Source organism: Neoarius graeffei, chromosome 4 (genome assembly GCF_027579695.1).
Source record: "Neoarius graeffei isolate fNeoGra1 chromosome 4, fNeoGra1.pri, whole genome shotgun sequence".
Lineage (NCBI taxonomy): Eukaryota > Metazoa > Chordata > Actinopteri > Siluriformes > Ariidae > Neoarius > Neoarius graeffei.
Genome location: NC_083572.1, coordinates 109960635 through 109986453, shown reverse-complemented (window position 1 = coordinate 109986453; position 25819 = coordinate 109960635). Strand labels below are relative to the sequence as shown.

At 41.2% G+C, this 25819-nt stretch overlaps 2 protein-coding genes across 6 annotated transcripts in view; one reads left to right on the top strand and one right to left on the bottom strand.

Annotated features, from left to right (window-relative positions):
- Positions 1–8853, top strand: part of ube3a (ubiquitin protein ligase E3A) — a 32167-nt gene extending 23314 nt beyond the window's left edge. For all 3 annotated transcript variants that reach the window (XM_060920171.1, XM_060920169.1, XM_060920170.1), the window contains 5 exons: positions 258–422; positions 505–660; positions 746–819; positions 2522–2665; positions 7498–8853. In XM_060920171.1, the coding sequence (XP_060776154.1) occupies positions 258–422; positions 505–660; positions 746–819; positions 2522–2665; positions 7498–7618 (660 nt within the window). In that variant the 3' untranslated portion in view covers positions 7619–8853. The remainder of the gene's footprint in view (positions 1–257; positions 423–504; positions 661–745; positions 820–2521; positions 2666–7497) is intronic.
- A 3242-nt stretch (positions 8854–12095) lies between these two features.
- cnga3a (cyclic nucleotide gated channel subunit alpha 3a) overlaps positions 12096–25819 on the bottom strand; it is a 50426-nt gene continuing 36702 nt past the window's right edge. For 2 of the 3 annotated variants that reach the window (XM_060920167.1, XM_060920166.1), the window contains exons 4-7: positions 23663–23836; positions 14262–14363; positions 14064–14170; positions 12096–13975 (exon numbers count right to left, since the gene is read on the bottom strand). In XM_060920167.1, coding sequence (XP_060776150.1) covers positions 12573–13975; positions 14064–14170; positions 14262–14363; positions 23663–23836 — 1786 coding nt within the window. In that variant the 3' untranslated portion in view covers positions 12096–12572. Of the gene's footprint in view, positions 13976–14063; positions 14171–14261; positions 14364–16631; positions 16767–23322; positions 23374–23662; positions 23837–25819 lie in introns of all 3 variants that reach the window. The other variant, XM_060920168.1, reaches the window with a different exon arrangement.

The window sequence follows — 25819 nt, the reverse complement described above, 5'->3', positions numbered from 1 at the left end:
TCGTCAACTTGCGCAAGTGGTGTTTTTGAGTTTCGGGCTTTTATTGTTCACTAGCTGCAAATTTCCAGGAACTAGATCATTATCCTTTTTTAAAATTTACATGTCAGACATGATTGGTTTATGTATGTCCATTTTGTGACATCACAAGCTGAGCTCATATGAATACTGACAGCTCAAAAAAAAAAAAAGAAGAATTTAGCACCATCAGCATACTCTGGATGAATCCAGGCATCTCAATGTGCTTCTGCTTTGGTCAGGTTCTTCATCAGAGTCTAAAGGAACTGCTCGAGTATGAAGGCAATGTGGAGGAGGACATGATGATCACCTTCCAGATCTCGCAGACGGACTTATTCGGGAACCCGCTCATGTATGACTTGAGGGAAGGCGGAGACAAAATCCCAGTCACTAACGATAACCGGAAGGTTCGTTGTTCACATTTTAAAGGGAGAGAAATGCAGGTTGAAATTGACAGCAGTCCAGTTTTTGTTAACTGTGTCTGTGCAGGAATTTGTAGAACTTTATGCAGAATACATGCTGAACAAAAGTGTGGAGAAACAGTTCAAAGCCTTCAGAAGAGGCTTCCACATGGTCACTAACGAATCTCCGCTGAAGTATCTGTTCCGGCCGGAGGAAATCGAGCTGCTAATATGCGGCAGCAGAGTAAGTGAGCGCCGTACAGGTCATGTGATCTGACTCGACTGCGCCATGTTTGGATAACAAACCCGTGTCTGTTGTTCACTTCCAGAATCTTGACTTTCAAGCACTTGAAGAGACGACGGAATACGATGGCGGTTACAACAAAGAATGTCGCATTATTAAGTAGGTCAAAGACGCATCGTATCACTGTAGGCCATGTTCAGGTTGAGTTGAGGTTTAATACTGACATAGTGTATACACTGTTAGTCATTTGAGGGAATTAAATCGTAATGTGCATCGCAGGGGTTGGTTTAGTTTGTGCACACAACAGGGTATGCTGGATCAAGTGCTATTCTGTTCGCTTATGTATAATGAGTGTTGAAGCCATTTTGTAAATTAAACCAGTGATTAACGTCATTGCATTAATAATTAAGTTATTCCACGAAATCGAGTCGTACATGAGCTGATGGCGACGAGGCGCGTAGCACCGAGTCGTCTATAATCCATGTACGATGGGATTGAGTGGAATAACTGTTTTATTCTCTGGATTTTGAGAAACGGAGCATTTTTTTTTTTTTTTTGCAAAGTCATTCATTAAAAACTTTGTACAAAACGTCTGACAAAATCATTTCCGCTTAGAATGTAAACACACCGGCGAAATGACAGGAGCAATTTGTGAAAAATGCAATAATTATTGAAAGATACGTTCTTACCATCAAATACTTTCATTCCATATTCTGTTGCCTTTTTTGGGGTGGGGTTGTTTTTTGAGTAGAGTTTTTATTTCATCTTCGGTCGCTTCAGCAGCATGCTCCGCCATTTTGTTGTTGTTGAGGGTTATTTGGTGGTTGGCAAACCACCTTAAAGGTGCATTACCGCCACCGACTGGGCTGGAGTGTTGAACAGGAGATGCTGGTGGGGGGGTATATATTCTTTCAGCTATTTCTGTTTCTTTTAAATACTTGATGATAAACCGACGTATCTGACTTGATGCACGCCGCCATTTTGTTTTTCTCTACTTACGGTATATGAGCTAATATCCCAGTAGTAGAGTAGCCAATCAGAGCGCACAATTGCTCGTCCAGTGAATGTAGATAGAATAAACCGACAGTGTCCTTGACTTCTCTTAGAAATGTTTCAGCTCGAATGTATTTGTCATCAATTCGTTTCTGTCCTTGGGTTTTTTTATTTATTTATTTATTTTTATTGTTTATAGGTGTTTGAATTTAAAGGCAGTGGTCTAGATGCAAATGAAAACCCTGTCTTTAATGGTTCTACTCCAAAAATCAGACGACCTCAGAGCTGTGAACTACTGCTAGTGATTTTTAATAATCTAAACTCCACTTACAGCAGCTGTGGAACTCGACTCTGAATGGAATTATTTACAAATCTATTCAACTTAAAGAAAGGTGCATTAGGTATGATTAAATCTGAAACGGTTAAGGAGGTGGCTTTGATGTTGAATTTTTTTTTTTTTTTAAATCATCTTGAGCCCTCCCCTGTTCCCACCCATGTTCACAAAGCTCCACCCCCCCCACCCAGGATGTACACTGGCCTATAGAGTTACTATAAAATGACTAACAGGACTTGGCAGGTTTTCTCAGTCACTTGATGCACCTGTGCTGAAGCCACAGCTTTAACCTTTTATATTTTATCATGTTTTACACATCAACAAAAAGCGACTCTTGCACCTTTAAGTTGCAGACACTGAATACGGGCGTTTGAAATGTAGGTAAATCACAAGATGTCAGAATGCAACAGAGTTAAACTGTATGCCTGCTAAGATATTCCTTCTTCAATAAACGATAGCTTGACTATTAAACTGATTATTGGTTCTAGGTTTCTCTGTTCTACATCGAGATGATGTGGTTGTGTTTGACCGCAGGGACTTCTGGGAGACGGTGCACTCGTTCGGACAGGAGCAGAAGAGGTTGTTTCTGCAGTTCACCACGGGAACGGACAGAGCGCCGGTGGGAGGCCTGGGTAAACTGAAGATGATCATCGCCAAAAACGGGCCCGATTCGGACAGGTAAGGAGAGCATCTAGCACAGCTTCACTCTGCAACACCACCAGCAGCAACGTAACACGAGGAAGCGGCTTTAATTTGGAGGTGGAGTGAGATGACCAGTGGGATGATTACTGATGGGAGTGAGGGACAGTGCTGCACCCCCCCAACCTCACCACCACACTGTGTATACCGAATTCCTTGGGGGGCGGCCAAAAAGTTCGTAGTACTGAAATGGAGCCACTTGTCACACCGAACGCTCACGTTATATGTGAAATTTTACACACGTTCTCCTGATCATGAATTTCTCCTTCCGAGTCACTATCGCAGTTCACCGAGTTAAAGGAGCGCAAACGGAGGCGATGACTGATTTCTTCGTCTGTTATGGAAATGACGGCGGTTACCAGTGTATCGTTCGTTGTCACTGTCCACCCACTGTTTTCTAAATCTCCACCATTCAGTTCATTCATGTGTCACAAATTTCCAATGATGTCATTTATGTCGTGCTGCTGGGCTGGGCGGGGCAGGGGGTATAAAAACACCCTCAGTGCACTTTAACTAGGTGTTTAGTGGTATGAGCAGCCATTTTGTCCTCTTATTAATCCTTTCTCGATAATTGTTAGTGATCGACGCCTAAGTGAGGATCGTATCGTTAAGCCTTTTGTTTTATGGTGTTAATACGTATTGTTAACTCGACTGTGGGCTTGATCACTTATCGTTTGTCTCTGGGGAAGAGGAGCTCATGGCTCGGTGTGTCATGTGAGCAGGCAAATGATGGATGTAATTGCAAGAAGGCCGTTTTTATTTAAAAACGGGTCAAAAACATAAAGAAAGGCAGGGTCATGAAATGGGAAATGGTCACGCAAGGCACGAATGAAAGGCGGAGTCCAAATACACAAAACTAAGTTAAAATCAGAAAGGCAATACACAGATACAAAGGCTTGGTAATGCGAGACACTTGGTACAGTGCGTTTACTTGGCCAAGTCTGTGTGTTTAGGGAGTCCTTATAAGAGCGTGCTGTGATTGCACTCTAATCTGGAACAGGTGTATGGTACTGTAATTAGTCTTAATGGCACTGCACATGCGTTGTAACAATGAGTTGCAGTGAGTTTAGTGACTGTTGAAGTCTTCAAAAAACATCACCGTGTCATGTCCATGCGTTAGTGCTCGGAGCGTTTAGATGCGACAGCGATTTAATTATTTTTATTTATTTTTTAACGACTGTCATTATAGCGTGGTTGCAGTGTATCTGGTTTACTGGACATCTTATTGTTTCTTCTTCCTACTGATGTATGTCATTGATGGATACTAAAAATAATTATTTTAAACAGACCTTGATGTTTAGGCTCCGCCTTTAGCTGAAGCCGATAGAGGCACCTGTCTGTTTGTCTGTGTTTAAGAATGTAATTGGCGCGCCAGCCCCGGGTAGCGATTCCACAGTCACGGTGTGGCGCCACGTTGCATAGCCTCAGTTTGCGATGTAATCCTCCGTGGCCGAGCAGTCTAGAGCGCTGTCCAGGAAAGGAAGATTTTGCAACGTCGTTTCGAATCCTGGCGTCGACATAAAATCCTGAATTCAGACCTCCATAGGTCTCTAGTTTTGTGTAGGAGCTCCACAATTTATCAGAGTACACATCACTCAGAAAACTTTTTTTTTTTTTTTTTTTAATTTCCGAGCCAGTCGATGTGTGCATACAGAATGATTTGCACAAGTTGTCAGTGTTTTGATTTCATCATTAATGTGAAATTAAATCTATGAATGTGTGATCATCTTGTCCAACATTAAACGAGTCTATGGACCCTTTTCACGTGACGTCACGACAAACGCGGCCGCCATTTTGGACATGTGCTACCAGTAGTTTACCACAGCCAACATTGAGGAACGGCAGCAAAGAGTTTATTTTCAGCAAGACTTCCATCATGCCACTATATTGTTGTGCACCTGGATGTACTAACCATCAACAAACAAGGCAAGGGTTATCATTTTATCGGATCCCGGTAGATGCTGACCGACGGAGAAGATGGATAGCGGCATACTAGCGCTTGTGTTTGGAGGTAAGACGAATAAAATTAGCCAGAAAAGGCATTACATTGCTGTTAACATTCCATTCTAGTTTACTGTAATTATGATCTGGCAGCTATTTACACCGGATCCAGTGTAAATAGGTGCCGGAGCCAACGGTCGAGGTTCCGGAGCGCGCTAGCTCGCGGCCGGCCGGACGTTGGCTCCGGCAGCTATTTACACTGGATCCGGTGTAAATAGCTGCCAGATCATAATTACAGTAAACTAGTAAATACAGTTTTCTGCATCTCGCTCCTTTTTCTTTTATGTTTGTCGCCTTCCTCGCATTCAAACCGATTCGAGCCGAAGTCCACTACATGTCCAAAATGGCGGTCGCGTTTACGAAGGTCACGTGACTGAAAAGGGTCTATAGTTAGCATCAGTTTGCGCTATTGATTTTGGTGTAAACCTTAGAAAAGATGACATGATTATAGTGAAATACTAAAACTCGTACGTATTGGGAGTGATGATTGAATGAATGAATTTATTTATTTCGAACATGTATAAAAAAAAAAATGTATGTAACTCTTTGTACATACAAAAGAAAGAAAACGTGAAAGTGACCAAAAAAAAGAATAAATAAAATAACATGAAGAGCTAAGACATTACAAAACACCGCACATTGTTTGAAAAAGGAGTGGGAAGAAGTACAATACTTTTTTTTTTTTTTTTTTTTTTATTTCCCACCCCTTTTTAACTACCCCGAAATCCAAACTACATTAATACACCTATAAAAATATATACCATATATACACTTCATGAATATCTATATAAATATAGGGGAGAGCGGGGTAAGATGAGCCACTTTTTACATTTTTCATCATAACATGTTAAAGCCATTTTTGCTTCCAGTCTACACATCATACCAAATTTCAAAGTGTACTGTTACTATCTGAGCAAAAAATAATTGATAAGCTCTTATGGTTAGAGTGATATTACCTCTTGAAAAAAAAATGTCAAGTGGCTCAACTTACCCCATGCACGGGGTAAGATGAGCCACTGTGTGGGGTAAACTGAGCCAACACAAAACATGTTAGGTTAACAAAGTAAACAACTTTTATTATTAGAAATGCAATCAGTGAATCAAGTCAAGTCAATCAAGTGGGGGATAGGGCCGTTGCATAGAGAAGGGGAGATGAAGAGAGAGGTGATAGAACGAGATGGGATAGGGAGGGATAGATAGATGGATAGAGAGAGAGATATGCGTAGATAGATAGAAAGAGGGATGGTTAGAGAGGGAATGAGAGATGTACTATATTATAGAAATTACTAAAACAGTAGAGCAGTGCCAAAAAATCTTATTTCTTTCAGTAGGTTAAAACATGCAGCAATCATTCCATCCATAATAATTTCATCATTATTCAATGTTCCAAGCGTTCAAATTGCAAGGGAACACCATTTGCCTCTCCCTCCGTGCTGTCCCCCCAACAGTAAAGGGGCGGGGCAATTTTTTCACAATATCCTGTCTTGACAGGACAGCCTCATCTTTCTCTTTGAAGACAAAGGTCGGCTTTCTTGCAGAGCCATGGCATGACCGGCTTCTTTTGAGAAATCTTGCCTCTATTTCGAAGACATCCAATTTGATTATCTGGCCAATGAAGAAATGCACTTTCTTCTTCCCTGTGAATTTTGCCACAACGTAATCCCCCACATCTAACAACTGGTCTTCCTCATCTGATGTCATATATATATGTGTCATATATGACCAGTAAATGTGAAAACTTAAGTGTCATCCATATTGGGTAAGCTCAGCCACCAATGGGGTAAGTTGAGCCAGTGGCTCAACTTGCCCCACATCTAATGGCTCATCTTACCCCGTGGCCACCATTTTGTAGAAAAATGCTAATAAAGGGGATTAGGCTAATCAAAATTATTTTTATTAGCATTCATATCATAGCTTAGAAAGCCACTAACTTAACCCTAATGTGTCTAAATATTATTCTACTTTTGTCTTCTCTAAATCATCTTCACTGTGGACAAACATGGAATTGACTTAGAAAGCACAAAAACACATTTTTATAAATATCTCCCTCACCTAGTTTGACATGTGGTGCTCCTCTCCACAAGTGTAAGTAAATGGTCACGGCCCCCTTTGAATGTGGTTACATGGTCACATTTGTGTACTGTTTCTTAGAAACGGGGTGGCTCATCTTACCCCCTGGCTCATCTTACCCCGCTCTCCCCTATAATTACAAAAATAAATATCTACTACATACCTATCCCTGTAAATATGAAGATATAAACTATCCCCATAAATAAATATATACCATATACTAAGTTAGTTCTAATATAACAATCAACCCTGTTCTATTTATCCCTCATCATCCTCCGTTAACATACTTCCTCTTCTATATACTTGTTTAAAAATATTTTTTGTACCTTTTTTAAACAGATTTATATTTGCGCTTTGTTTTATTTCTGTCTCCAGTCTGTTCCATAAAGTCACCCCACAGTTCGATACGCACATGCTTTTCATATTTGTTCGAGCCTTTGTTTTTTTTTTTTTTAAATTTAGGTCTCCCCTTAGATTATATCCCCCCTCTCTGTCACTAAACATTCCTTGTATATTTTTCGGCAATAGATTATTTCTCGCTTTGTACATTATTTGTGCTGTTCTGAATTTGACCAGATCCATAAATTTCAATTAGATTAGAAATTGATTAAAGATGATCAGTGAGTAAAGGCTGTTATTAATGTAGTGATTGTTTTACTGCTTTGAGAAACCTCTGCGTCGTTGAGGAAACGTGATGCTTGGATGAAAGCATTTCTCCAATGTTGTGTTTGTGTGTTCAGGTTACCAACGTCGCACACCTGCTTTAACGTTCTGCTCCTGCCTGAATACTCCACCAAGGAGAAACTTAGAGAGAGACTCCTCAAAGCCATCACTTACGCCAAAGGCTTTGGCATGCTCTGAGGCACGAGGAAGGGGAGGAGCAGCAGCAAAAGAAAGGAAAAAAACTTTTTTCACCTGTTCGTCAAAGGCGAAATCGACGACACCACCACCAACAATATCAAGTTTTCAGTGTAAGGATGTGAAATGGGCTAAAACGGGAAAGTTGTGGTGACCGAGTGCCTGTGCCTAACTAAAGTAGATAAAACCACACTGGACTCTTGGTTCTTTATCTCTCTCTGTTCCTCTCATGTAAGTGTTAAGTTTCCCTTTGTTTTTATTTTTTTTTTGTATGCACTGAGCTATAGCACTATTTATTTTAAGGGATTAAAAAAAAAAGAAGCCTGTTTTCATTTATCCAGCGCACTTGTTCATGGTTAAAGACCTTCAGGACTCATCATTGCATACGTAGAACCCTAAACAAATCTGAAACCGATCAAAAGGGAGGAGGAGGGGGAGGAGGCGCGATAATCAGCGGTCATCATTGTAACTTAAGGTTGAACTGTGAAAGTGCACTTAATTAATATTCAGAATGTCTGTCCGTGTTTTTGTGTCGTCACGGTTCGTAGGTCTTCCCAGGTCAGTCCCGTGCGCCAGCGATGCTTTTATTTTCATTTTTTTGTAAAGAGGTACAGAGCGAGCTCCGGTTCCCGGCAGGTATTTATTGAGGACGAGCGTGTTGGCGAGGTTGTGCTGCTTGCTTATGACCAGTGTTCTGTATTTAGCTGCAGAGTCTGGGGTCTTGCTTCAGTGTGATTATGATGGATGCGATCACACGACGTAACGACAGAGAAAGCAGAAAGGTTTTCGTTTTAATTTCACGATTGCGTTTTCAGATTTTTAAACTAACAAAATAATCCCACCTCCCGTACCCCCTTTTTTTTTTTTTTTTAAGTTGCTTCATTCTATCTATACAATAATGATGATGCAATGATTTAACAGGTTTGGGCACAAAATGTTCCACCTTCGTGATGTGCCAAACATGTACCCATCAGGTTACAGCTGGAGATCCACTTTAGTGAAGCCCCGGACCTCCCCGAAATAATAATAATAATAATAATAGTTAAAAAGGTTTCTTTGCTGTCATTTTTTTCTGTTTTTTTCCCCCCTTCCATCTTCCTCCAAAAACTATGAAAAAGGTGTCTGTGGTTTGTCCCACTGCTGACGGCGCTCACATTAAAGAACTTGATATTGAGAATGAAAGCATTTAATTGATTGTTTCAAGTTATTCTTAAATAAATAAAAAAAAACTGAATGTCTGTGTGCGTGTGTGAGAAATGGATGATGAAACCATGGCTCTTGTCATTATTTCAGCAAGAACGTGAAGATGACATCATCTCGATTGTGTTCGGGTGTCGACCTACGGGACGAGCAACAACGTGACAGGCGATTGTTCGTTTTCTGCGACAATGTGGTTTTCTCGTCTCAATTCGATGCAAATTAGTTATGACACAGTAAAGTGACAAATCCAAACGGTCTGAATGATTCCTCGGTCCAATCATGTGTTCTGCTATGGTGAGATGATTCTTCAGTGCCTCACCTTCTTTGATTAGTTCCTCTAGCACATGCATGTAGCTAGTACATAACTATAGTGCCTTGCAAAAGTATTCATACCCCTTGAACTTTTCCACCTTACGACCACAAACTTAGTTTTTATTGAGATTTTACGTGATAGACCAACACAGAGTAGCACATAATTGTGAAGTGAAAATGATAAATGGTCTTCAAAATTTTAAACAAATAAAAATCTGAAAAATGTGATGTGCATTAGTATTCAGCCTCCCTGCGTCAATACTTTGTAAAGCCACCTTTTGCTGCAATTACAGCTGCAAGTCTTTTGTGGTATGTCTCTACCAGCTTTGCGCATCTAGACACTGAAATTTTTGCCCATTCTTCTTTGCAAAATAGCTCAAGCTCAGCCAGATCGGATAGAGAGCGTCTGTGAACAGCAATTTTCAAGTCTTGCCACAGATGCTCAATGGGATTTAGGTCTGGACTTTGACTGGGCCATTCTAACACATGAATATTCTTTGATCTAAACCATTCCATTGTAGCTCTGGCTGTATGTTTAGGGTCATTGTCTTGCTGGAAGGTGAATCTCCTTCCCAGTCTCAAGTCTTTTGCAGCCTCCAACAGGTTTTCTTCCAGGATTGCCCTGTATTTAGCGCCATCCATCTTCCCATCAACTCTGACCAGCTTCCCTGTCCCTGCTGAAGAAAAGCATCCCCACAGCATGATGCTGCCACCACCATGTTTCACAGTGGGGATGGTGTGTGCAGGGTGATGAGCAGTGTTAGTTTTCCGCCACACATAGTGCTTTGCATTTAGGCCAAAAAGTTCAACTTTGGTCTCATCTGACCAAAGCACCTTCTTCCACATGTTTGCTGTGATCCCTACATGGCTTCTTATGCCGGTCTTTCAACAATGGCTTTCTTCTTGCCACTCTTCCAAAAAGGCCAGATTTGTGGCGTGTACGACTTACAGTTGTCCTGTGCACAGATTCTCCCACCTGAGCTGTGGATTTCTGCAGCTCTTCCAGAGTGATCATGGGCCTCTTGGCTGCTTCTCTGACCAGTGCTCTCCTTGCTCGCTCGGTCAGTTTAGGTGGACGGCCATGTCTTGGTAGGTTTGCAGTTGTGCCATACTTTTTCCATTTTTGAATGATGGATTGAACAGTGCTTCTTGAGATGTTCAGAGCTTGGGATATTTTTTTATAACCTAACCCTGCAACTTTATCCCTGACCTGTCTGGTGAGTTCTTTGGTCTTCATGATGCTGTTTGTTTGTTCTTCAGTGTTCTCTAACAAACCACTGAGGCCTTCACAGAACAAGTGTATTTATGCTGAGAGTAAATTACACACCGTAGGACTCTATTAACTAATTAGATGACTTCTGAAGGCAATTGATTGCACTGGATTGTATTTAGAGGTATCAGAGTACAGGGGGCTGAATACTAATGCACACCACATTTTTCAGATTTTTGTTTATAAAATTTTGAAGACCATTTATCATTTTTGTTTCACTTCACAATTATGTGCTACTCTGTGTTGGTCTATCAAGTTTATTTTATTGAGATTTTAAGTTCGTGGTTGTAAGGTGGAAAAATGTGAAAGTTCAAGGGGTATGAATACTTTTGCAAGGCACTGTAGCTAGTTTAGTCCATCATAACTGTACAAGAAGCGAATATATTTTTTTAAATATTATTCAACAGTAAATTATACAGAGCCATACGTTTATGCGTAATTAGGGGCGGGGCTGATTTGTGTAAGAGCTGGGTTTGTGTTGTTAGCCACTATCTGGCATTACATCAGAACTTACCTCAGAAAATAAATTTATGGAGCCTTACCTATTTTCATTGAAGAGCTTTTACATGCTATTATTACACCTGTAAGTTAATTTGTTTTATTAAATTGGACTTACCTTTCAATATTTTTGATGTAGTCTCTGCTGATGAAGTTTATCAGGGGCTCGGTTTGATAATTTGACAGCTTGAGCGAGTAAAAGACGACACTCCTTGATCAAATATCGGACGGTTACACAGCCAGTGATTGATTTTTTTTTTTTTGTAAACCAGCCATTGAGGTTATGATCTATCTTATGGAGCGGCTTCTTTTAGTTTAGCCAGTAGTTTGTTGTCTAGCTTGAATAGCTAGCTTGTTAGCTTCAAGGTTAGTAGGCATGTTCCAGCCGTACTATTTGAGAGGCCAGGCTTCACTATCCCCGCCCCTTTCTCCATTGATGGACTACCCGGGAGTTGGGTGGAGTCGGGTGCTGCCAAGATGGTGATGCCTGTAGCCTCCTTATTTGAGCTTCAAACCCACTCTTCAGAAATCCTGTGAGTGACGTCACAGAGGCTTTGTCCGTTATATTTACAGTCTATGATTAATACATAGTGAACGGAACCTCAACTGGGTCAGTTGGGATAATCATCAATCACCAGCGTCACCTCAAGTAATAGATCTACAGCAGTTTACTTTCGGGTGTTTTTGTCTGTCAGTAAGGATCATCAGAGATTATTGAATTTCATCGATGAGTTATAAGGACATCTTGGAATTTTTTCAAACTACGTCATATGACTAATAAATTAAGGGACGGGTTTTTGTGATATCCAGAGAATGACTCGCTCGCATAAAATGTTAAAGCGGTGCGTTGATGTCTGAGAAGGTGCAGAAAGTTTAAAATCCAGAATGACCGGATTAGAACATGAAGAAAACATTCCTGATTTTGTTCTTCCGGACTTTTCTCGAACATCCCAACACTGGATCCATACAGTAAGAAGTAAGCCGGTATCTGTACACCATCAGACCCTCATAAGTGCAGCATTTCTCTTTTGAGCCTTGACTAAAATAAAATATCTGGTGCAAAAGTCAAGAACAAACCTGATGCTCATAAATATCCTTTCTCTCTCTCTCTCTCTCTCCTGTCTTCTTTCTTTACCTTTCCTTCTCTTTCATCACTGCCTCATTTCCTCACCTCATTCTCCTGAAGACAGAAAACAAAAATAATTTAAATCTCAATTTATTTCTTCACAACGGTGTTCCATTACATTCGATTATTATTATTTAATAATATCAAGGCTACGTGTTAAGAATCATATTTACACCACAGTGCGGCTGGATTTCATTTCTGGAAGGAGTCTCCAGTCTTAGTGCTCTGTAACAGTCAGAGGTAAGGGTATTCACCTGGCGTGAATTTGGAGTAACTGGGTAAAGAGATGCAGCGGAGGCTGAAAAACACTGGAGTACGACTTTAAACAAAACTATGACGAGATCTCTTAGGAAAAGTCGTACAACATTCAAACTTTGGACAAATTAATGGACAAATATGCACTATAGTGCTGTACAATTTTGAGAACATACTGTAGTTTACCTTTTAAATATCTACAGTCTGTACATATAAATAAAACAACTTCTTATATACAAAGTTATATATATAACCAAAATTTTGAATAAACTGCCCATGTTCCAGAAATGTGTCGCCTATTTTGTTTTCTTCTCCTCCTTTTTGTCAGCAACCACCTCGGAGAGATCTTCCACCCTCAGCGTTTTCACTTTGTTCTCCATGTTGGTGAGCCTCTGTTTGATCCTGCTCTGGTAGGACGTGTATTCTGCTACCAGTCTGGCGAACTTGGTGGTCATTATGTCAAGGTTGGTCTCCAGTTGTGATATCTTCTCTTCCAGATCTTTAGGGTCAGCCCCGGCGCTGGCAGCTGCCTCGTCCAGGAGGTTATCCTTTCTCAGGATAGCCTTACCCTTCTCCTCCAGCGCCTTCTTGGCTTCGGGGTACTCTGTCAGCGCCTCCATGAGGTCATCTTTGGAGAGGGCGAAGAGGTCAGAGTAGCCTACACTGCGGATGTTAGCGGTTCTCCTGTTCCCAGCTTTGCTGCCTTTGATCCCGAGGATGCTGATTTCTCCGAAGTACGCGCCATCACTGAGCACAACAAACTGCGTGACGCCGTCGTCTGCCACCACGGCGAGCTTCCCTTCTTTGATGATGTACATCTCTCGTCCGATGTCGCCCTTCTTGCAGATGTAATCTCCAGGGCTGAAGACTTGAGGCTCAAGTTTTAGGACCAGTTCAATAAGCAGTCCGGCTTCACAATCTTGGAAGATCCGCACCTTCTTCAGTGTGTCCAGATGGACGTTAATGGCGATCTCTGCTTTAAGTTTGTCTGGAAGGTTCTTCAGCACTTCCTTCTCATCGCAGGTTTTCTTCTCCGTCCAGAGGTAATCGAACCACTTGATGACTCTCGCCTCAAGATCTTTGCTGACCTTTCGGAATTGCATGTACTGCTTTATGGAGTCGATCTTGGCTTGAAAGTCGGCGCGTGACGCGTTCATGTTGGAGATCATCGCGCCCACGTTACCGACGATCGTAGCAAAGATCAGTACGCCGATGAGGAAGTCGGTGACCACAAACAGGTACTCGACATCCCTGACAGGAGGAGGAGTTTCTCCAATGGTGGTGAGCGTAAGCGTGGACCAGTACAGGCAGTAGATGTATTTCCTCGCAAGGCGGCCGTATTCTGGATGGCTGATGTTCGGATACACCCACGTATCTGTCCCGAAGCCAATGGTTTTGGAAATGGCAAAAAAGATGCAGGCGTTCCAGTGGATGATGATGAGGATGTAAAGTACGAGGTTGCTGATACGGAAGATGTTGGGATAGTTGGTTCTGGTCTCAGTTCGATCGAAGAACTCGAAGAGACGCGCCATTTTGAAGAGGCGGTTGAAGCGTAGTTCGGGGTTGTTGTATCCCACCTTGATCATGAAAATATCTGTCGGGAGCATGGAGATGATGTCGTATTTAAACTGTGCCTTTTTTCTGTAATTCACCATCAACTTCTTGGTGTCTTTCACCAGAAGTCCTTGCTCTAGGAAACCTATAAATCACGGATCACAATTAATTTAATTCTCAAACTTTTTCATTTTGAAAATCCTTCCAACGGCTCTTGTTTATTTTATCTTTACCTGTTCTAGATCTCACAAATGTGTCTATGTAGTAGATAATATCTGATGAGAAGTCCAGGACCATCCACAGAGTCATGTATGAGTTCTGAAGCTCATTAAAACATGATCTATAGAAATAAGAATATTGTAAGAACTCCTTACCACCACCATTTAATTAAGCTCAATGAATTATAAAATGAGCCATGTTCAACTTCAGACCTTGTTATGAGCATCATCAGGTTGTAAAACACTGGCCCTGCTATTACCGTCAGCCATCGATAGTATACGTCTGTGGCTGGATCCATGACCCACAAGTTTTTCCTGAAAATATGAAGCTTCAATGAGCGTCAAAGATCTTGCACGGAGTGCAGGAGCTTGTACCGTTTTGTCAGTACGTTCATTTATTCTGTGGTCACGAGAGCCGAAAGCAAACGAATAGCAGTCAGTCACGGCACGATTTACACTCACCGGCCACTCTATTAGGAACACCCATACATCCACCTGCTGTTGTTTTATGCAGTTACCTAATCAGCCGATCCCTCGACAGCAGCACAGCGCATCAAATCATACAGAAACAAATCAAGAGCTTCAGTTAAATGTTCACAACGTTCGAACATCAGAATGGCGAAAAAATTGTGATCTCACAGTGAAGTGTGACTTTTTTTCTTTCACTGTGGTATGGGTGTTGGTTTGAGTATTTCAGAAGCTGCTGATCTCCTGAGGTTTTCACACGCAACAGTCTCTAGAGTTTACACAGAATGGTGCGAAAAACACTGAGTGAGCGAGCGACAGTTCTGCGGGTGGAAACCAAAACGCCTTGTTGATAAGAGAGGGTCAAGAGGGAAATAGACAGATTGGTTTGAGCTTTTTTGCCAGGAAGGATATTGTAACTCAGGCCCACTTTACACGGGGACGGTCTGAAACAAAAACGCAAAAGTCCGTTTTCGTTCTCACTTTTTTCCGCGTCTACACGACCGTTTTCAAGGAGGAAATCTGCGTCTATACGGCGACGCATAAATGTGTGAAATTCAATTGGATGTGCATGCCAGGCGGCTAGGTGGTGCTGTGAAAGACCTCCGCTATGTCTGCACGCATGCGCAACGTCTTCTGTCTTGTCTGATCTGCGCCGCGAAAACTTTGACTACTCTGGCTATGGTAAGTAAGAAAGTAAGTAAAAAAGTAAGAGCATGCTATACCCGCCTCTGTTCATTAACAGTATATGTGCAGATTCGGTATAGATGTTCGAAGGACTCCTGGACGTTTATTAAAGCTGCCAGAGCAGCTTGAAGGTCCGTTGGATCGATGTAATCAGACATGCTCTTACTTTTTTACTTACTTTCTTACTTCCCGGGCTGGCATGTACAGTATATGACATAAACGCGTACCCGACGTGAGCAGATCCGAGCAGAGTTTCGCGTATTGGGTAGTTTAGACGATTATGCAACGGGGGCTGTTTTTAACTTATCCACTCTGGAAGGCGTTTTCAATTTTTTCCGTTTTTCAGCCTCGGAAACGCCGTCCCCGTGTAGACGAAAGGCACTTCCGATAAAATATTTAGTCGTTTTTACCCGACAGCGTCCTCGTGTAAACGGGCCCTCAGTCACTCTTTACAACCATGGTGAGCAGAAAAGCATCTCGGTATGCAACAGGAAACAGAAGAACACATTGGGTTCCACTCCTGCAGCCAAGAACCGGGATCTTAGAATCAACAACAAGTTCCTATTAAAGTGGCTGGTGCGTGTGTGTAATATATTATTTATATTTTATACACATATATATATATATAAAAGCAACGCCCACAAAAAGTTCACATCAAAACGATGACTAAATGGTGAAACAACGCCTCAACTACGGTATGCACTAAATCTTCCAATAACTGCAGCACATCAACTACCACAGACGCACAGTAAATGTGTCCTTTTATGGGGTGTCATTACTTTTGCCCTACCTAAACAGCTAGTTTTTTGGAATCACTTTCAACAGGAAGTGATGCAAAGTTTCACAAAACGCAACAGAACACCACAATCCAGTTATAAAACCACAGTAACTCACTGACAATTATATGAATGGTCACATGACGGTCGAGGTTCACGGTCTTGATCTCCTTATAAGGACATTTACGCAAACTTGAACAAAATGGAGGACAACAATTTTTTCCCAGCTAAGTAAGTGATCCTGTGAACAATTTACAAATTTGTTCATCTTCATTCAGAAGCCCTTTGTGTCATTTATCAGCTCCAGGTCGCTGTGGAGGTGTACAGTTACTGACTGGGAGTACTGCACAAAGTATTGGCACCCCTTCCCTACAGATTTGACCACAGCAGCTAATTGTACACCTATAACTTGCTCTATATGGTAGAAGGACCTGATGAAATGGTGAAAGGCACAAGGTGGATTTTTAATAATAATAGTATTTAAAATTATTTCTTACAATTCTTGTATTAAAAATGTTTTACAACACACTGCTGTTGACCTCATAAAGGAAGAATCGGATTTTTTGGTTGTTTTTTTTTTTGTTTGTTTTTTGTTTTTTTTCCTGCAGGTGAGTAGGTGTCCCCAAACATTTACCTGTATCTGATGGATACTTACTGAGGCTCTTCTGTCTTTTTATCATCTTTCTTATCCTTCTTTTCATCCTTCTTTTCATCCTTTTTCTCTTCTTTCTTGTTCCCATCTTTTTTCTCTTCCACTTTTTTCTCATCTTTCTTTGTTTCCTCTTTTTTGCTGAAGGTGACAGTTTTGGATTAAGGTGTTTTCTGTTCAGGACTACTAAAGACCTAAATCAGTATTCTAACAGGGTGTACTAATTTATTCACCTATAGGGGGCAGTACTAGCACATTCAAAATGTCCATTACTTTGTACACAGGGGCTGTATTCACAACAAACAAATAAAAGTCTTACCAGTAATAAAACATGCAGATTTAAATCTCAAGCTTAGTTTTAGCACCAGGTGCTGCTTTTTGTACTGAAATGCTTAATAAATTACTGAAATATTAGTACTGGAGTCTTACAAAGTCTTTGATTTTTAGACAAAAATTAGTGCTCAATTTTAATAAAATACTTGAATTACTTTTAAACGGAAAAATTAGGTTCTTAAAATTAAGTCTAACGTAACTATGTTTACTAAAAATGCTTAGACTAAAAAATGTGGAGTTTTGGGACTAACGTGACCATTTTATTGAAATGTTTGGTGTTTTATTTTTAGTGTAAAATAATTAGGAGTCTTAGAATTAGGACTAACGTACACAAAACTAAAATGCTTGGTGAATTACATTTATACTGAAAAATGCTGAGTCCTAAAATTCGGATTAACATAAATTTTTCCGAAAATGGCTGGTGTTTTAATTTAGAAGTCTTACAAAGTATCCAATTCTATTAAAATGCTTGGTGAATTACTTTTAGACGGAAAAGTCAGGCATTTTGAAATCAGGATTAACATAAGTTTATATATATATATATATATATATATATATATATATATATATATTTTTTTTAAATGCATAATTTTGAAATCTTAATATCAGGATTAAAATACACATTTTTACACGAATGTTTTGGGGTCAGATTTACAAAGCAGGACAAATTAGCACCACAATTTAAAAAGAAAAAATCACCAATCGAGAATAACGGTACAGAATAAGGTTCCTTGGCAATCGATATGTTCTGATAACATCTTCCTCTGACATTCCAAATAAATTAACGAGTGGAGAAAATTCTCTCCCTTCTACCACACACTCGCTGTTTTTTGTGCCTCGTTCCCGAGCACGTAAATTATATTTTGAAGAGAAAATATTAATCTGAGCAAGCAGAAACCCATTCTTTAGAACGCTCGGATCCGTCTGCATGCCTGCTCGCTTTCGTCTCCACAAAATTAAGACGTGCTTCTTCCAGTGTTAAATAATGCGACAATTAGCAGTAAACTGATGACTGTAAACTTTAGTAAGTAATGTCTCATGATTCGTTTAAATACTCTCCTCCCAGAAAGTATGTGATCTGAAAGGGAACAGTGTCCACGTCTTTCCATCGATAACTTTTCACTGGACATCTTTAGTAAATCCAGACAGTACGATAGTTTAACCGTTTTTTTACTGAACCGTTAATAAATCTGGCCTTTTAAATTTAAAGCTGATCATCTAGTTTTCACTAAAAAACGTTTAGACTGAAAAATGAGGAGTTTTGAATTTCGGACTAATGTGTCTGGTTGTACGAAACTGCTTGGTGAATGAGTTTTAGACTGAAGTTTTTGAAATCTTAAATCAAACCTGCCCATTTTATTGTAAATCGGCCTATTACAGTGTTCCAGCCAGTTTATTTTACTATAGATAGTTTTCACATGACGTCACAGAGTCGGGGATTCCCTAGTGGTGGCCATCTTGCGGGTCAAGCTTACCGTACGGGTCACTGAGCACACATTGTAACGCGCGAGTACAAAGTCTTCAAAAGAACCCAAGCAGGCTATTTAAAGCTAGCAATGGTGCACACCTGTTGTATTCACGGCTGTCGTAATAGGTCAGATGATGAAGTCAAGCGGAGCTTTTACGGAATTCCCACTGTACGGGAGCACGAAGGCGAGCAAACAAAGAAACACAGCATCTCATCTCATCTCATTATCTCTAGCCGCTTAATCCTTCTACAGGGTCGCAGGCAAGCTGGAGCCTATCCCAGCTGACTACGGGCGAAAGGCGGGGTACACCCTGGACAAGTCGCCAGGTCATCACAGGGCTGACACATAGACACAGACAACCATTCACACTCACATTCACACCTACGGTCAATTTAGAGTCACCAGTTAACCTAACCTGCATGTCTTTGGACTGTGGGGGAAACCGGAGCACCCGGAGGAAACCCACGCGGACACGGGGAGAACATGCAAACTCCGCACAGAAAGGCCCTCGCCGGCCACGGGGCTCGAACCCGGACCTTCTTGCTGTGAGGCGACAGCGCTAACCACTACACCACCGTGCCGCCCCTAACGATAATATAAAAACCGTAAAATATCGCTAAGCTGTAGAATATATGATACATAAAATTCTAAGAAATATCAATTATTAAAAGCTAAATTAATGTGTTTTAAGTAAAGAAGAAAGGCCCTCGCCGGCCCCGGGGCTCGAACCCAGACCTTCTTGCTGTGAGGCGACAGCGCTAACCACTACACCACCGTGCCGCCAGAAACACAGCATACAAAGGAGAAATTTATGGCTTGCAAGAATCAACCGCAAGGATTATCAGCCTTCCAAACACAGCAAAGTCTGCTCCGATCATTTTATAAGTGGTAAGTTGTTTAAATAAACAATCAATTGTGTTTAATTTGTTTTTGGAAACCAAAACATCATGTAAACAATCTCTGGAGAATGCCTAACTGGAACCGCTGAGTGTACGTTTACATTGTAATGTACACTTAATATCGCTCGTTTGTCACGTTTCTATTTGAAACTTGTCACTTCACTCACGCAAGGGTCATTTTTGAAAAACATTTTAGGTCTATTCTGTATGATTTGATTTGTGTTTGGGATGCAAACAGCGCGCCTTTTGGCGGATGCCGCCTGAATCGCGCAGATCCGATTTTTTTTTTTAGTGGGGGCGTTGGAGTATCTGATTATAATTTCAAAGTAAATTCTGTATTAAAATTACTAAATAAGCAAATCCGTTACAGTCCATGAAACAGGAAGTATAAGGATGAGAAAAAAACAGTTTAAATCGGAAAGCTGCGCACATTTGCGCAGTCCTGCACACCGCTCGGCCTGCGCAAATGTGCGCAGCTTTCCGATTTAAACTGTTTTTTTCTCATCCTTATACTTCCTGTTTCATGGACTGTAACGGATTTGCTTATTTAGTAATTTTAATACAGAATTTACTTTGAAATTATAATCAGACACTCCAACGCCCCCACTAAAAAAAAAATCGGATCTGCGCGATTCAGGCGGCATCCGCCAAAAGGCGCGCTGTGAATATATAAAGTTGTATATATCAGACAGCCTTTAAAGTTTGATGAAGTCAGTTTCAGGCTTTGGAGCAGGCTTTGGCAGCCCTGCATAGTCACTTGAAAATGCATCTTTGTCCACTTCGTAGGGGTCAATTCCCCCAATCAAGGCCAGTTTGGCTGCATACCGTTGTCGTGAGATGTCGTCTAATGTATCTATATACTTCTGTTTGCTTGATTTTGCCGACATTTTATCTTTATTTTAGAAAACTGACTATATAACTTCATAAATTCGTCCGAGTTAACGTAGCCGGTAATGGCGATGGTCCGTTTTGTTTGACCCACAAGATGGCGGCTGGAGGGCGTTCCCCGGAATGCCGTGACATCAGTGAAAACTATCTATACCCTCAAATACCAGCACCATGCCCAAATCCATAATTTTCCAGAACTTTCCAAGCGCCTGGGACATACATTCCACCACAGAAAGAATGCGTGCCTTAACGAGCATTCCCGACTTGCGATGAAGGTAACGCATGTTGACCAATCACAACACTTTTAAAGCTATTAAGGGCCGTGCCCCCAATTATATATCTAGTTTAACTGAAATCAAAGAGGTGTCCAAGTATAGTTTAAGATCTAATAATGAGCTTTTACTGAAACCGTTACCACTCATAAGGAAACGCCAAAGCTCAAATACGCTGCCAAAGTTAATTAGAGACGCTGATAAATTTATCTAGTTTTAAATCTTTACTTAAAAAACATTAATTTAGCTTTTAATAATTGATATTTCTTAGAATTTTATATGTATCATATATTCTACAGCTTAGCGATATTTTACGGTTTTTATATTATCGTTAGGGGCGGCACGGTGGTGTAGTGGTTAGCGCTGTCACCTCACAGCAAGAAGGTCCGGGTTCGAGCCCCGGGGCCGGCGAGGGCCTTTCTGTGTGGAGTTTGCATGTTCTCCCCGTGTCCGCGTGGGTTTCCTCCGAGTGCTCCGGTTTCCCCCACAGCCCAAAGACATGCAGGTTAGGTTAACTGGTGACTCTAAATTGAGCGTAGGTGTGAATGTGAGTGTGAATGGTTGTCTGTGTCTATGTGTCAGCCCTGTGATGACCTGGCGACTTGTCCAGGGTGTACCCCGCCTTTCACCCGTAGTCAGCTGGGATAGGCTCCAGCTTGCCTGCGACCCTGTAGAAGGATAAAGCGGCTAGAGATAATGAGATGAGAGATGAGGAAACAACCGTTCACACACACATTCACACCTATGGGCAATTTAGAGCCACCAGTTAGCCTAACTGCATGTCTTTGGACTGTGGGGGAAACCGGAGCACCCAGAGGAGAACATGCAAACTCCGCACAAAAAGGCCCGTCAGCCACCAGGCTCAAACCCAGACCCTTCTTGCTGTGAGGCGACAGTGCTAACCACGACACCACTACACTACATGGCTAATTTTGCATGATACGTAGATTCTTTGTCTGTAGTGATGCATGCAAAATTGCCTGTGATAATCATTGGCACCCCGCCCTCTTGGAAATCTCTCTGGAACACCGTATTAGGAGCAGAAATTTAGAGTTTAGACATGTAAGAATACAGCCCCAGGTACACTTGTGTTCAAAATAATAGCAGTCCAACACGACTAACCAGATCAATCACTGTTTTTGGTGGAAATTATATTACTACATGGCAAATAATTTACCAGTAGGTATAGTAGAGTCATAGAAAACCAACAGACCCAACATTCATGATATGCATGCTCCTGAGTCTGTGTAATCGAATAATTAAGTGAAAGGGACGTGTTCAAAATAATAGCAGTGTGGAGTTTAATTAGTGAGATCATTCATTCTGTGAAAAAACAGATGTCAGTCAGGTGGCCCTAATTTAAGGATGAAGCCAGCACATGTTGTACATCCATTTCTCTCTGAAAACATGAGAAACATGGGTCGTTCCAGACATTGTTCAGAAGAACAGCGTGCTTTGATTAAAACGTTGATTGGAGAGGTAAAACGTATACTGTAAAGAAGTGCAGAAAATGATGGGCTGCTCAGCTAAAATGGACAGCAAAGCCAGAGAGACGTGGAAGAAAACAGAAGACTACCATTCGAATGGATCGAAGAATAGCCAGAATGGCAAAGACTCAGCCAATGATCAGCTCCAGGGTGATCAAAGACGGTCTGAAGTTACCTGTGAGTACTGTGACAATTAGAAGGTGCCTGTGTGAAGCTAATCTATCGGCAAGAAGCTCCCGCAAAGTTCCACTGTTAAAAAAAAAAAAAGGCGTGCTGAAGAGGATACAATTTGCCAAAGAACACATCGACTGGCCTAAAGAGAAATGGAAAAACATTTTGTGGACTGATGAAAGTAAAATTGTTCTTTTTGGGTCCAAGAGCCGCAGACAGTTTTTCAGACGACCCCCAAACACTGAATTCAAGCCACAGTACACTCTGAAGACAGTGAAGCATGGTGGTGCAAGCATCATGATATGGGGATGTTTCTCTTACTGTGGTGTCGGGCCCATTTATCGCATACCAGGGATCATGGATCAGTTTGCATATATCAAAATACTTGAGGAGGTCATGTTGCCTTATGCTGAAGAGGAAATGCCCTTGAAACGGGTGTTTCGACAAGACAACGACCCCAAACACACCAGTAAGCGAGCAGCATCAGGGTTCAAGACCAACAAAATGAAAGCTATGGAGTGGCCAGCCCAATCCCCGGACCTTAATCCGATAGAAAACTTGTGGGGTGACATCAAAAATGCTGTTTCTGAGGCAAAACCAAGAAATGCAGAGGAATTGTGGGATGTTGTCAAATCATCCTGGGCTGGAATACCTGTTCACAGGTGCCAGAAGTTGTCAGAAACCGTGGTTATACAACTAAATATTAGTTTAGTGATTCACAGGAATACGAAATCCTTAGGGTTTTTTTTCAGTTTATACAGTAAATATTTGGAGTTTGTAATGAAAAATGCAGACACTGCTATTTTTTTGAACAGCCCAATGTTCATTTTTCTTCATTTTCTGTAAAGTAATTAAAATATTGATACATTTTTCTTCATGTTTTGATGTAGAATATAATGCACATTGTTCCCAATGCATGGAAATAAAAACTATTATAAGGATTTTGAGCTTTACTCACGTTTTTAAACACACTGCTATTATTTTGAACACAACTGTATATAATTAACAAATTTTAAGAGTCACTACTTCTTTTACACATTTATGCTGTATTCGAAACTGCAGAAACACCTCTGTTACTAATCCATTTCTAGCCAGGCTACTGCTAACTAACCACTAAAACTGCTGAAGGTTCATAAATAAACGGTGTTAAAAGGTTATAAATGCAGTGTAATACTTACTCGTCTGTGTTGTTGCAGTTGTTCATATTGTAAAGTGCGAGTGGCCAGTGACTTCAGAGGAAAGAATCATTCAGTGTTATTTCTAATGAAATCTTTGCTGAGATTAAAACTATAAAACTACTGCTGCTACGGTTTATAATTCTAACTAATAGTCTAATAATCCCTGTGATAAAGAAAGCTGAAGTGGATCGTGTTTAAACTCCATCGTCCTGCACAGGGATGAATCAAGTCCCCGTTTTTCTTTTTTCCCCCCCCAACTCAGGTCACGTGACTTCACACTAGACTGTATTTACTCGTCTTGATTTATTATTTGACCTGCGGAAGCGACACCATGACTTACTTCCTCTTGTCAGGCTGCTCGGTGTGGCCTAATGAGGAGCGGGGATTGCTGCTGTAGCTGGAGAGGTTGAGTTCAGGACCCCGGAATCGCTCCAGGAAGGAGTCGGGCCTTTCAACCGCAGGCTGCAGCCTGTGGGACGCCCAGTTCCTCAGCATAAACAGGAAGTGGGACAGCCTGGGACAGCGGGAGAGGTCAGACACCAATGAGTTCTCTCGATATCGTGTGTAGGTTTCTCTTCTGCATCAAATACACACCTCGTACAATGTCCAAGCCTTGTTTTGTAGACATTACATCAAAATATTAATAATAATAGTGACCACGTGGCGTGAAGAAGCGAGTTAGTGTTACTGTAACAGCACATCCTGAAGTGTTTTATTCCTCTTACACCACAGCCAACATTTACCATTTGTTAATTTATTAAAGAATGACATGCCATACCTTTATTTTTTTTTTTATCCTTTTACAGTTACATTTAATGTTGTGGGTCATCTGCAAAAGTTCTCACATACAGGTGTCTTGCAAAAGTATTCATCCCCCTTGGTGTTTGTCCTGTTTTGTCGCATTACAAGCTGGAATTAAAATGGATTTTTGGAGGGTTAGCACCATTTGATTTACACAACATGTCTACCACTTTAAAATTTGCATTTTTTTTTTATTGTGAGACAAACAATAAGATGAAAAACAGAAATCTGGAGTGTGCATAGGTATTCACCCCCCAAAGTCAATACTTTGTAGAGCCACCTTTTACTACACTTACAGCTGCAAGTCTCTTGGGGTGTGTCTCTATTAGCTTAGCACATCTAGCCACTGGGATTTTTGCCCATTCCTCAAGGCAAAACTGCTCCAACTCCTACACATTAGATGGGTTGCGTTGGTGTACAGCAATCTTCAAGTTATGCCACAGATTCTCAATTGGATTGAGGTCTGGGCTTTGATTCGGCCATTCCAAGACATTTAAATGTTTCCCTTTAAACCACTCCAGTGTAGCTTTAGCAGTATGTTTAGGGTCATTGTCCTGCTGGAACGTGAACCTTCGTCCCAGTCTCAAACCTCCGGCTGACTCAGACAGGTTTTCCTCCAGAATTGCCCTGTATTTAGTGCCATCCATCTTTCCTTCAGTCCTGACCAGCTTTCCTGTCCCTGCAGATGAAAAACATCCCCACAGCATGATGCTGCCACCACCATGCTTCACTGTAGGAATGGTGTTCTCAAGGTGTTGGGTTTCTGCCACACATGGCGTTTCCCATGATGGCCAAAAAGATCAATTTTAGTCTCATTTGACCAGAAACTCATCTTCCATATGTTTGGGGAGTCTGCCACATGCTGTTGGGCAAACTCCAAACGTGTTTTCTTATTATTTTTTTTCTTTAAGAAAAGACTTTTCTGGCCACTCTTCCTTTAAGCCCCACCCACTCTGTGGAGCATACAGCTTAAAGTGGCCCTATGGATAGATTCACCCATCTCCGCTGTGGATCTTTGCAGCTCCTTCAGTGTTATCTTTGATGTCTTTGTTGCATCTCTGATTAATGCCCTGCTTGCCCGGTCTGAGAGTTTTGGTGGGCGGGGCCTCTCTTGTCAGGTTTGTAGTGGTGTTATATTCTTTCCATTTTGCTATAATGGATTTAAAGGAGTGCCGTGGGATATTCAAAGTTTGGGATATTTTTTAGAACCCAACCCTGATCTATACTTCTCCACAACTTTGTCTCTGACCTGTTTGGAGGCTCCTTGGTTTTCATGTTGCTTGCTTAGTAGTGTTGCAGAGTCAGGGTCCTTCCAGAACAGGCTGATTTATACAGACATCATGTGACAGATCATGTAGCACTTTGATTGCACACAGGTGGATCTTAATCAACTAATTATGTAACTTATGAAGTGAATTGGTTGGACCAGCTCTTATTTAGGGGTTTCATACAAAGGGGGTAAATACTTATGTACACTCCAGATTTCTGGGTCCCCATCTTAATTATTGTTTGTCACAATTAAAAAAAAAATTGCACCTTTAAAGTGGTAGGCATGATGTGTAAATCAAATGCCGCCAACCCTCCAAAAATCCATTTTAATTCCAGCTTGTAATGTGATAAAACAGGACAAATACCAAGGGGGATGAATACTTTTGCAAGGCACGGTCAATCGTAGAGTTGTCAGTCTGATGTAATG